Genomic DNA, 12879 nt, shown 5'->3' with positions numbered 1-12879 from the left:
TGAAATAGCTAACATGAGGGGAGCATAGTTTTAAAGTGCTTGGAAGTAGGTACAAGGGGGATGTCAGGGGTAAGTTTTTCACACAGAGAGTGGTGGGGTCATGGAATGTATTGCCAGCGAAGGTAGTAGAGGTGGATACAATAGGGTCTTTTAAGATACTCTCTTAGAAAAGTGCATGGAACTTAAAAACCAGAGGGCTATGTGGTAGGGAAATTCTAAGCAGCTTCTAGAGTAGGTAACATGGTCGTGTCAAACCATGGATTCGGCAGCAAGGTAGATACAGCAATTGCGCTTGTGAATTTGCACATGTCAGCTAATTATTTAATCGTGATAGTATTTAACTCCATACTTGTCATCATAGTGCTTGTTGAGACTTGGACAGAGGTTAGCAAAACTTTGCTGCCTGTTTGCTTTTGGCCTTCCCTGAGAAATTGGACTTCTGAGTCAACTGACTTTGAAGACTAGCGGTATTTGTTTAATGTTTAGATTTTCTTTTCAGTCGTTGTATAGGCTTTGTTTCCTGCCTCTATCTTATCTATCCCTTTTATAATTTTATATGGAAAAGTAGAAAACCTACAGCACAATACAGGGCCTTTGACCCACAATGCTGTGCTGAACATGTAATTACTTTAGAAATTACCTAGGGTTGCCCATAGCCCTCTACTTTTCTAATCTCCATATACCTATCCAGGAGCCACTTAAAAAACCCTATTGTATCTGCCCCCACCACAGTCGCCAGCAGCCCATTCTACGCACTCACCACTCTCTGCATAAAATACTTACCCCTGACATCTCCTCTGTACCCACTTCCAAGCACCTTAAAATTACCCTCTCGTGTTAGCCATTTCAGCCCTGGAAAAAAGCCTCTGACTATTCAGATGATCAATGCCTCTCTTCATCTTAAATATCTCTGTCAGGTCACCTCTCATCCTCCATCGCTCCAAGGAGAAAAGGCCAAGTACACGCAACCTATTCTCATAAGGCATGCTCCCCAATCCAGTCAACATCCTTGTAAACCTCCTCTGCACCCTTTCTATGGTTTCCACATCCTTCCTGTAGTGAGGTGACCAGAACTGAGCACAGTACTCCAAGTGGGGTCTGACCAGGGTTCTATACGGCTGTAACATTACCTCTCGGCTCCTAAACTCAATCCCACGATTGATGAAGGCCAATGCACCATATGCTTTCTTAGCCACACAGTCAACCTGCGCTGCAGCTTTGAGTGTTCTGTGGACTCGGACCCGAAGATCCCAATGATCCTTCACACTGCCAAGAGTCTTACTATTAATACGATATTCTGTCATCATATTTGACCTACCAAAATGAACCACCTTACACTTACCTGGGTTGACCTCCACCTGCCACTTCTCAGCCCAGTTTTGCATCCAATCGATGTCCCGCTGTAACCTCTGACAGCCCTCCATGTTATCCACAACACCCCCAACCTTTGTGTCATCAGCAAATTTACTAACCCGTCCCTTCACTTCCTCATCCAGGTCATTTATAAAAATCACAAAGAAAAGATGTTCCAGAACAGACCCCTGAGGCACACCACTGGTCACCAACCTCCATGCAGAATATGACCCATCTACAACCACTCTTTGCTTCGTGTGGGCAAGCCAATTCTGGATCCACAAAGCAAGATTTCCTTGGATCCCATGCCTCCTTACATTCTCAATAAGCCTTGCATGGGGTACCTTATCAAATGCCTTGCTGAAATCCATATACACTACATCTACTGCTCTATCTTTATCAATGTGTTTAGTCACATCCTCAAAAAACTCAGTCAGGCTAGTAAGGCATAACCTGCCTTTGACAAAGCCATGCTGACTATTGCTAATCACATTATGCCTCTCCAAGTGTTCATAAGTGTTCATAAATCCTGCCTCTCAGGACCTTCTCCATCAACTTACCAACCACTGAAGTAAGACTCACTGATCTATAATTTCCCGGCTATCTCTACTCCCTTTCTTGAGTAAGGGAACAACTTCTGCAACCCTGCAATCCTCCGGAATCTCTCCCATCCTCATTGATGATGCAAAGATTATTGCCAGAGGCTCAACAATCTCCTCCCTTGCCTCCCACAGTAGCCGAGGGTACACCTCATCTGGTCTCGGTGTCTTATCCAACTTAATGCTTTCCAAAAGTTCCAGCACATCCTCTTTCTTAGTCTATACACTCAAGCTTTTCAGTTCGCTGTAAGTCATCCCTACAATTGCAAAGGTCCTTTTCCGTAGTGAATACTGAAGCAGGGTCTTCACTAAGTATTTCTGCTACCTCCTCCAGTTCCATACACACTTTTCCATTGTCACACTTGATTGGTCTTATTCTCTCACATCTTATCCTCTTGCTCTTCACATACTTGTAGAATGCCTTGGGGTTTTTCCTTAATCCTTTCCACCAAGGTCTTCTCATGGCCCCTTCTGACTCTCCTAATTTCATTCTTAAGCTTCTTCCTGCGAGCCTCAATCTTCTAGATTTCTATTATTACCTAGTTTTTGAACCTTTCCTAAGCTTTTCTCTTCTTCTTGACTAGATTTTCAACGGCCTTTGCACACCACAGTTCCTGTACCCTACCATCCTTTCCCTGTCTCATTGGAATGTACCAATGCAGAATACCGCACAAATATCCCCTGAACAAGTGCCACATTTCTGCCATACATTTCCTGAGAATATCTGTTCCCAATTTATGCATCCAAGTTCTTGACTGATTGCTTCTTTTTTCCCTTTACTCCCATTATACGCTTTCCTAACTTGTCTGTTCCTATCTCTCTCCAATGCTACGGTAAAGGAGATAGAATTGTGATCACTATCTCCAAAATGCTCTCCCACTGAGAGACCTGACACCTGACCAGTTTTATTTTCCAATACCAGATCACGTACAGCCTCTCCTCTTCTAGGCCAATCAATATTGGGGAAATTAAAGTCTCCCACCACGACAGCCCTGTTATTATTACACCTTTCCAGAAGCTGTCTCCCTATCTGCTCCTCTATGTCCCTGTTATTATTGGGTGGTCTATAAAAAATACCCAGTAGAATAATTGATCCCTTCCTGTTTCTAACTTCCAACCACAGAGACTCAGTAGATAATCCCTCCATGACTTCCTCCTTTTCTGCAGCCGTGATACTAACTGATTAGCAGTGCCACGCCCCCAGCTCTTTTGCCTCCCTCCCTGTCCTTTCTGAAACATCTAAAGCCTTGCACTCAAAGTAACCATTCCTGCCCCTGAGCCATCTAAGTCTCTGTAATGGCCACAATATCATAGCACCAAGTACTGATCCACGCTCTAAGTTCATCCATTTTGTTTATGATCCTCCTTGCATTAAAATAGACAAATTTCAAACCATCAGTCTGAGCGTATACCTTCTCTATCACCTGCCTATCCTCCCTCTCACATTGTCCACAAACTTTCTCAATTTATGAGCCAACCGCTCCTTCTTCCGTCTCTTCAGTTCGGTTCCCAGCCTCCAGCAATCCTAATTTAAACTCTCCCCAATAGCCTTAGCAAACATCCCCGCCAGGATATTGGTCTCCCTTGGATTCAAGTGCAATCCGTCCTTTTCGTACAGGTTACTCCTGCCCCAAAAGAGGAACCAATGATCCAGAAATCTGATTTCCTGCTCTCTGCTCTAATCTCTCAGCCACACATTTATCTCCCACCTCACTCTATTCCTATACTCACTGTCGCGTGGCACAGGCAGTAATCCCGAGATGACTACCTTTGAGGTCCTGCTTCTCAACTTTCTTCCTAACTCCCTGTAGTCTGCCTTCAGGATCTCTACCCTTTTCCTACCTACGTCATTGGTACCAATATGTGCCACGACCTCCAGCTGTTCTCCTTATCACTTCAGGATGTCGTGGACGCGATCTGAAACATCCTGGACCCTGGTACCTGAGAAGCAAACTACCATCCGCGTTTCTTTCCTGTGTCCACAGTATCGCCTATCTGACCCCCTAACTATAGAGTCCCCTATCACTGCTGCCATCCTCTTCTTTTCCCTACCCTTCTGACCCACAGGGCCAGACTCTGTGCCGGAGGCGCAGCCACTTTTGCTTCCCCCAAGTAGGCCATCTCCCCCAACAGTACTCAAACAGGAGTACTTATTTTTAAGGGTACATCCACAGGGGTACTCTCTACCATCTGACTCCTGCCCTTCACTCTCCTGACCCACTTATCTGTCTCCTGAGGCCTCGGTGTGACTACCTGCCTATCGCTCCTCTCTATCACCTCCTCACTCTCCCTGACCAGATGAAGATCATCGAGCTGCATCTCCGGTTCCCTAACGTGGTCCCTAAGGAGCTGCAGCTCAAGGCACCTGGTGCAGATGTGGCCATCCATAAGGCTGGGAGTCTCGTGGACATTCCACGTGTGACACCCAGTACTGAAAACCAGCCTCACAGACATACTTCCTATTCCAATCCTTCACAAGTAACTTACCTTGCCTTGACCCATTATCACTGAAGCCCAATTGAGCCAAAGCCAATCCTACCCTGCCTCCCTCTTCTCGGGCGCCCGCTCCATAAAGCTGTCTTCTTTTTATACTTTTCTTGCCGGTCTAACTCGCTGACGTCCACATGCCTATGCAGTCATTCCTTGATCAAATCGTCGAAGAAAAAATGATCGCTTTTTATACTCTTCCTGCCGATCTGACACGCTGACATCCACATGTCTGCACAGTCATTCCTCAATCAAACCGCCAAAGACAAAATAAGATAAGATCTATAAGATCTCCTCTCATTCTTCTGAATTCCAGCAAGTACAGTCCCAGGCAACTCAATCTCTCCTTATAGTCTATCCCCTTCATTTCTGGAATTAACCTGGTGAACCTCCTCTGCACCACCTCCAAAGCCAGTATATCCTTCCTCAAGTAAGGAGACCATAACTGCACACAGTACTCCAGGTGTGGCCTCACCAGTACCCTGTACAGTTGCAGGATAAACTCCCCACTCTCAAATTCAATCCGTCTAGCAATGAAGGCCAACATTCCATTTGCCTTCTTGATAGCCTGCTGTACCTGCAAACCAACCTTTTGCGATTCAGTCACATGCAAGATAAGAGCCTGTGGTATAAAAAGGAAAGATACTAGCATGGATAGAGGATTGGCTAATTGGCAGAAGGCAAAGAGTGGGTATAGCGATGTTCCGCATGGGTTGGTTTTGGGACCGCTTCTTTTTATATTGTATATCAATGATTTGGACAATGAAATTGATGGCTTTTTTGCCAAGTTTGCGGATGATACGAAGATAGATGGAGGGAAAGGTAGTGATGAGCAAGCAGGGAGGCTGCAGAAGGATTTAGACAGATTGGGAGAATGAGCAAAGAAGTGGCAGATGGAATACAGTGCCAGGAAATACACTGTCAAGCACTTTAGTAGATGGAATAAAAGCGTAGACTATTTTCTAAACAGGCAGAAAATTCAAAAATGATTCCGGGAATGAAAGGCTTATCATATGAGAACTGTTTGATGTCTCTGGACCTGTACTTGCTGGAATTTAGAAGCATGAGGGGGAATCTCATTGAAATCTATCAAATGTGGAAAGGCCTGCATAAAATAGATGTGGAAAGCATGGTTCCTTTGGTGGGGGAGTCCAGGACAAGAGGACATAACCTCAGGAAAAAGGGCATCCCTTTAAAAAGGAGATGAGGGGGAATTTCTAAAATCAGAGAGGGGTGAATCCATGGTATTTCTTGCCATAGGCAGCTGTGGAGGCCAGAGCATTTGGTGTATTTAAGGCAGAGGTTGATAGTTTCTTGATAAATCAGGACGTGAATGTTTACAAGGGAAGGCAGGAGAATGGGGTTGAGAGGGAAATGGATCAGCCATGATCAAATGGCAGAGCAGACTCGATAGGCCGAATGGCCTAATTCTGTTCTTTGTCTTATGGCTTTATGGTATTCTATCCTAGAAAGTATCAGTGAACAAATTTAACACACCTGACTCAGAAATGATGCAGACATGCAAGTTCCTCTGACACCTGTTAACTTCCAAACATAAAACTGAGAGAAGACAAAGAAACTGGTGCAAAGAATTTTCATTTGACTGTAAAAGCAAACCATTAGTCTGCTTTGTGCCAATCTCATTAGCATATGTGTGATGTACTCCCAGTGTTCATTGAGAGGACACAGAATGGAATGTGGCTCTCAGTGGTGATCTTAAAAAGTGCAGATAGAGTACATGTGCACTATATGAGGCAGGAACTTTAAACATTTTACAGAAAAATGGGAACATAAGAACCAGGAGCAGGAGAAGGCCACATGGCCCTTCAGAACTGCTCTATCATTTGGCATGAATGTCTATTTCAGCATCATTTTCTTGTACTGTCCGCATATTCTCCTCGTGCCCAAGAATTTATTAACCTCATAGAGTCACTGAGGTAGGCCATTCAGTACATTATGTCTGTACCATCTACCGGAACAACTCACCAGCTTCACTCCCTAGCCCTTTTTCTGCAGTTTTCCTTTTTTTTTCCTTTAACTATTTATTGTTTTTTAATGAAGGTCACTAGAGAGCATGCCTCTTCTGTGTCTGCCATCCCTGTATTGTCGATTCCATGTATTGTGTAAAAGAAGTTATTCCTCATGCCACTCCTAATTTTCTTCCACTTACATTATACCAATGATCTCATGCCTCCACCAACAGGTACAGCCCGCCACTTTCCACTCTGTCCAGACCCCTCATCAGTCTATATGCTTCTTGCCATCTACCTTTTTACCCAAAGAAAGCAGCCTGAATCGCTCTCCTCTGCATTATAAAACTACTTCTTTCTCACAGGAACAGTGCTCTTAAATCTATTCTGTGCTCTCTAATGCCTTGCTATCTTTCCTGTAATGAGGTGACCAGAATTGAAAGCAATATCTATTCATGGGTTGACCTCTAGTTTTATAAGGGTTCAGCAGGGCTTTTCATTTTTAATTCTTCTTTGATAAGGCATGTATGGCATATTGACCACTTAATATGGCCAGGATCAACAGGCTCCGGGACAGCTTCTTCCACTAGAACATCCGACTAATTAATTCACGCTGATAAAATTGTATTTCTATGCTATATTGACTGTCCTGTTGTATGTTCTGTTTATTACAAATTATTATTAATTGCACATTGCACATTTAGATGGAGATGTAACGTAAAGGTTTTTACTCCTTATGTATGTGAAGGGTGTAAGAAATAGTCAATTCAATTCAATTCAACCTGCTCTTTCACTGATCTATGCACCTACACACCAGATCCTTCTGCTCTGCACCACATTTAAAACAATTTTGCTTCTTTTCAACCTTCCCACCTAAATTCATTATCTCACTTTTCTCCACAGTAAATTTCATCTGCCTTTTTCACCAGCCTGTTTATATCTTGCTGCCATTTACAACACCCTTCTGATTTCCATGTAACCATTTTGATTCTGTTTTTGGTTCTGGTTGATTCTACTTGTCAACCACCATCTTTTTTTAACTTTAGCATCCTCAGTATCTCTTTCATCATCCTGGGAGCTCTGGATTTGTTTGTTAATATTTTTTTATATCACATGAAAGAGTGAATAAGTGGCACCACAGCAATCTCTTCAATGTCAGTGATTGTTAAGTTACGGTTTAGCCTGCCTGTCAACTTTTGGTTCGGGTTTATCTGGCAGATCCACTATCATCCCATTGAAAATGGCCTTCCTCTAATAATTAATCATTTTTTGTTGATTGCTCCTTCTCACATTTTAAAAATTCCTTATCTTCTCCGGCCCTAACACTATTATCTACCAAACTCAGTGGTGCCCAATAGAATGCACCCAGCTATACACATAAAAGTTGCTGGTGAACGCAGCAGGCCAGGCAGCATCTCTAGGAAGAGGTGCAGTCGACGTTTCAGGCCAAGACCCTTCGTCAGGACTCGGCCTGAAACGTCGACTGCACCTCTTCCTAGAGATGCTGCCTGGCCTGCTGCGTTCACCAGCAACTTCTATGTGTGTTGCTTGAATTTTCAGCATCTGCAGAATTCCTGTTGTTTGCACCCAGCTATGTAGTGTTTTCTCTACTGTTAGCTCTACCCAAACAGAATTCTGACTTTGGACTCTCTGTATGTCTTCTCCACAGCACAAGTGTTCTTTTCAATCAACAGTGCTAGCTCTCCTACTTTCTTTCCATGTTTTTCACAAAGATTGAATAGGTTAGAACTTTATTCCCTAGAACATAGAAGATTAATGGGAGATTTGATAGAGGTATACACAATTATGAGGGGTACAGATAGGGTAAATGCAAGCAGGCTTTTTCCACTGAGGTTGGGAGAGACTACAACCAGAGACCATGGGCTAAGGGTGAAAGGTGTATTGCTTAAGGGGAACATGAGAAGAAATTTCTTTAACTCGGAGGGTAGTGATAGTGTGGAGCAAGCTGCCAGTGCAAGTGATGGATCTGATTTCGATTTCAACGTTTAAGAAAAATTTGGATTGGTAAATGGATCATAGGGGTAAGGAGGGCTATAGTCCACATGCAGGTCGATGGGATTTGGCAGTTTAAATGGCTTGCACGGACCAGATGGGAAGAAGGGCCTGTTTCGGTGCTGTACTTTTCTATGACTCTGTGAATGTTTTGAGAAATAGCAGCCATATTTCCTTGTAGAATACTGGACTGCACAATCACAAAAAATTATTATGAACTACTGTAATTGCAAAGAATTGCACACCTTTTATATTTGAAGTAATAAAAAGGTTAATAATACATATCTGTTACAGAAAGTAGAACATTTGCATTGATTATTAAAAATCTGAACTTCTGTAATGAACTGAAAAATGCTTCCTCGGCCGAGTATAAAAGTCGTTCAACAGAACTCACTTCATTGGTATGTAACTGAGTGAATAACATTGTGACTCTAAAAGGATATTTATTAATATCTTTAATGTGCCTCTGATGACAAGTATTGACCTTCAGGTTTATATAACAAACACAATAGAGTTTACAGATACTGGAAAATCAGAGCAACACACACGAAATGCTGGAGGAACTCATCAGGTCAGGCAGCATCTATGGAAATAAATAAACAATTGACATTTCAGGCCTAGACCCTTTATCAAGGCAACAGAATTTCTGTGAGACCCAGGCTAACATGTTGAAGTACAATCTTTAATAAAGATAATTAAAGTCTCTGGGCAGTTAAGAAAGAAAATGTAATTTTGGCATTATCCAATACAAATTTTTATATTATTTTTAAAGGAATTGATTTAGCACCAATTTGTGGGAAGAGTGAATTCTGTTAATGTGTGAAACACTCAGAAAGCATTTTGAGAGGATCACTTGTTTCTTCAAACAACAGTGGTGCATAAATTATTGTATATTGTCTCAAGATTTCTCTTAACCTGTTTGTTGCCTGAATTACTGGTGTCCTACTTACTAAATGTGTTCTTAACGATAACAGAGATCTCAGATACTGACACAGATCAGCTGGCAGATTCTCCATCATCTATGTTGGGAAAATGTAGAAGTTTGCCCACCGTCATAGGACCATTTAAATGAGTCTGCTGTGAACAGCACTGACAGCAGTTGCATGACTGTGCAGAAGTTTAGAAAGGGCTTGTTTACACCTGCTTATACAGGAATCCTGAACTTCTGCTGAGTGACAGGGCTAACATGAAGAAGTTCCAACCATTATTTTCCTCATGTATGTGTTTTGATATGATTGTCCAAAATCAAAATACAGAAGTTGAAACAAATTTTAAATAAAAACACAAACTATCAGAAATATATGGAGAAGCAGGCAGTTTCTATGAAAAGGAAAATGGAATTAGCATTTCTACACCAAACTTGCTGCTTACTCTGTTGACTTGTTTCTTTTTGTACTCTATGTGATTGACCAACTTAGAACATTAAAAGAAAGTTTAACAGGAATTCATTAACATGAATATTTCTGACACATAAGACTTTATTGTAAAATATGCTTAAGTATAGCAATATCTCATTTTTAACATGAGTAACAAACCTGACTTACTACTAGAGAATGTTTGTCTTGGTCTTTTTGTAGCTTGGGTCTTGATAATATCTATGTTTACTCTTTGATTCTCTTGTGATTGAGATGCCCAGTTTAAGCCCCATGAAAAGATCTACTCCAAACTGAAGCTAATTCTTGTCAAAATTAGTAGAAAATCCATCCTACATTATTTGCATCTACGGTTGAATTCTTGGTCATATAGGTGTTAAATCATTATGAAAGCCATGCCGATGTTTTTTCAAATGGTGTGTTTAATCACCTGAAAAAAATTAAACTCAAAGTGAAGAATTGGTTCAGCAACTGATTCAGCAACCAGAGATGATTTCTTCAAAGTCGAACTATTCCTAGCAGTTATGTTAATCGAAATGTACTTGTGGGAGTAAGTGATGTGCCTATGAGTCAAAAATTATCTTAAAATATATGAATCAGTGGATCTCTCATACTTTTACCTCACGAATCAATTAGCAGTGCAATAGATATGTAATGAAGGGTGAAGGTTCAGAAATGGCAGAAGCACACCTTCGTGTATTAAGGCAGTGTACAAGGCAGCATTATGATGTTAATCCTATTAAGAAACTATCTAGGTGCAGGTAGTTTTCAAATAAAAACTCGGAGATACATGACATACCCAGATCTTGTCGACAAAGTAACAGTAGGCCAAGTAACACTTATTATTTTTAGGTAGATGGTACAGCAATTTTAAGTAAGGCTCAGATTATTTGCGAAACTGAAATATCCAAAGGCTGTAGTTCAGGATGTACTGCTTTGTAAAATTTACAACAACAATATCGCACTGTTAGCTACATCATTGCAATGGATTCAGACCTATGATGTCTGAAACAAAAGAGTATTAAATTCAGCACAGAGAGATAATGCTTGTCGATTTCTGGTTAAGCATCGTCTCAATTATTCTGTTACCTAACATTAACCATTAGAAGTGGGCAGTTTCACTTATTTGTGTTTAATTGCTGTAGTTTTATATTGTAAATGGTAAAATTGTACTTCCACTTTTTTTATTTTTCCTTCCTGTTCTTGTCATCTCAATCTATTTTCTCCTCTCTTTAATTCCCCTTCTGCTCTTGATTGACATTTGAATTTGTCCCTCTATTCTCTCCTCAGTTATTGCACTTACTTTTACAGACCAGCCAAATATTCAATGTTCCTTCAAATGTTCCATGACTTATTTATTTCATTGCCTGCATTTTAGCAACTGGCCTTGCAACACAAACATAAACACTGAATATATATGGAAATACCTAACCAACAGCAAGCAGCTTTAGCTGCCATTGAAATTATGGGCAATTTAAAATATTAACGTGGATTTTATTTTTACACCTGTTAATATAGTAGAACTGTGTAACTCTTCATTTTTTTCTGTTTTTGAAAATGTGTGTTTTTTTTTCATTTCTATCCTTTCCTCAGCTTAATGAAGCGTACAGAAGGGTGGTTCCGAATGCTTTCGTAAAAGTTTTGGGATTCGCGTAAGTGAAGTATTTTAAGGGGTAGATATTTATTTAGTTTTAAAAACTTAATGGCAAACTACAGAAAGCCTGATTAATAGGAAGGAACTGCAAAGTGCACAAGAAACAATGAAATATTTGTGGATTACAGTCTGGAACATTTACATGGGGCTAGTTTTCATTCTTATTATCATTTTACCTTACTATCAACGTTAACCTAGCAGTTATTTTAAAAAAGCCAAGACACTTTATAGGTACATTTGGATTACTTCCAGAAGTGAATAGGGTATCTGTGCACCCCATCTGGATAGTTTCGTATAGTCTCTAGGCTCTTCATAGAGTGCAGTCTGAGTGCCACCTCAGGCTGGTTTCCACATGCAAATACACCTGCTCTTCATGTCTTAGGGATAGAATTGAGATTTGACTTTAGCAACTGTGTATAAAATAAATGCATAGTGGCACACGGGACCAACTGTAGCGGCTTTTAGTGTTCATGAGATATGAAACTGAGTGGACAGTCAGCACCTTACACCTGCCAATGAAGGAGAAGTATTGTAAAAAAATGTGGTGTTTCAGTCAACAGTCTCTGCACCAATTGTTCTGGGAAGGGAGAGCTCAGGTTGAATTGGATATTACAGTAGCCCAAGGCACATTGTAAGTGCACCTAAAGCCACAAGTTTGTGCCTCAAAGTGAATGAAAAGGTCAAACAAACAGCTTTTGTATTTGCTTCAGTTCAAGTTACATTTTCCCTTCATTTAAATTCTCTCCTAAATACCAGAAATTAACAAGACTTAGCAATCACCATTGCTGGGATAAAGTTGATGGAAATGGTGTCAGATGACATATTCTCAGTACTGGGATGTACTACAAATCCCTGTCAATTTTGTCCGAAAGAGCTTTTGAATCACTAGGACAGGAAGTCTTTTGCGTCTCCAGTTTTACATTTTGAAGAGAGAAACTAGGATCTAATTTTGTTTTAGCTACTCCAAAAAGGCAGGAAATGTCATTTAATGCATTGGTAATGGGCTGTTCATCTGTTCTAATGCTTTTTTTTTGGCTTTTATTAATTCAGAAATGGGAGCATCATTGTGCTTCATCAAGTATTCTCCAGCTCGCCTCTGACCGATGAGGAATTTGCCTCCAGCAGGACAGCAGTGAACAATACCCTTTCTGGAGTAAACTACATATCAAAGTTTATACCAGGCAAGTAGGTTTTTGAACTATATGTTTTGACAGAGGGAATTTAACATTATAAATACAGTATGTATCGTATGACCCAATTGAACAGATGATAGCACAGTACGGGGACTGTTGCACAGAATTGTAGCCGTTTTATGTAGCACTGTACTGCTACCACGAAAAAAATCACAAACAAATTTCATGACATATGACAGTGATGAGAAAAAGAGCCCTGACCTGCGGCCAAACCGGACATCGGAAGTTTTGAAATGA

General features: G+C 40.9%; 1 protein-coding gene across 1 annotated transcript in view; it reads left to right on the top strand.

The window, feature by feature from the left end:
• The window catches only part of LOC134343109 (uncharacterized), a 42639-nt gene extending 30001 nt beyond the window's left edge, over positions 1-12638 (top strand). Inside the window, exons 3-5 of the mRNA XM_063041997.1 lie at positions 8717-8823; positions 11389-11447; positions 12500-12638. Coding sequence (XP_062898067.1) covers positions 8717-8823; positions 11389-11447; positions 12500-12638 — 305 coding nt within the window. The remainder of the gene's footprint in view (positions 1-8716; positions 8824-11388; positions 11448-12499) is intronic.
• Positions 12639-12879: the final 241 nt, after the last annotated feature.

This window comes from Mobula hypostoma, chromosome 2, assembly GCF_963921235.1.
Source record: "Mobula hypostoma chromosome 2, sMobHyp1.1, whole genome shotgun sequence".
Classification (NCBI taxonomy): domain Eukaryota; kingdom Metazoa; phylum Chordata; class Chondrichthyes; order Myliobatiformes; family Myliobatidae; genus Mobula; species Mobula hypostoma.
Note: the sequence above shows the minus strand (reverse complement) of the source record. Positions and strands in the feature narration are given on the sequence as shown.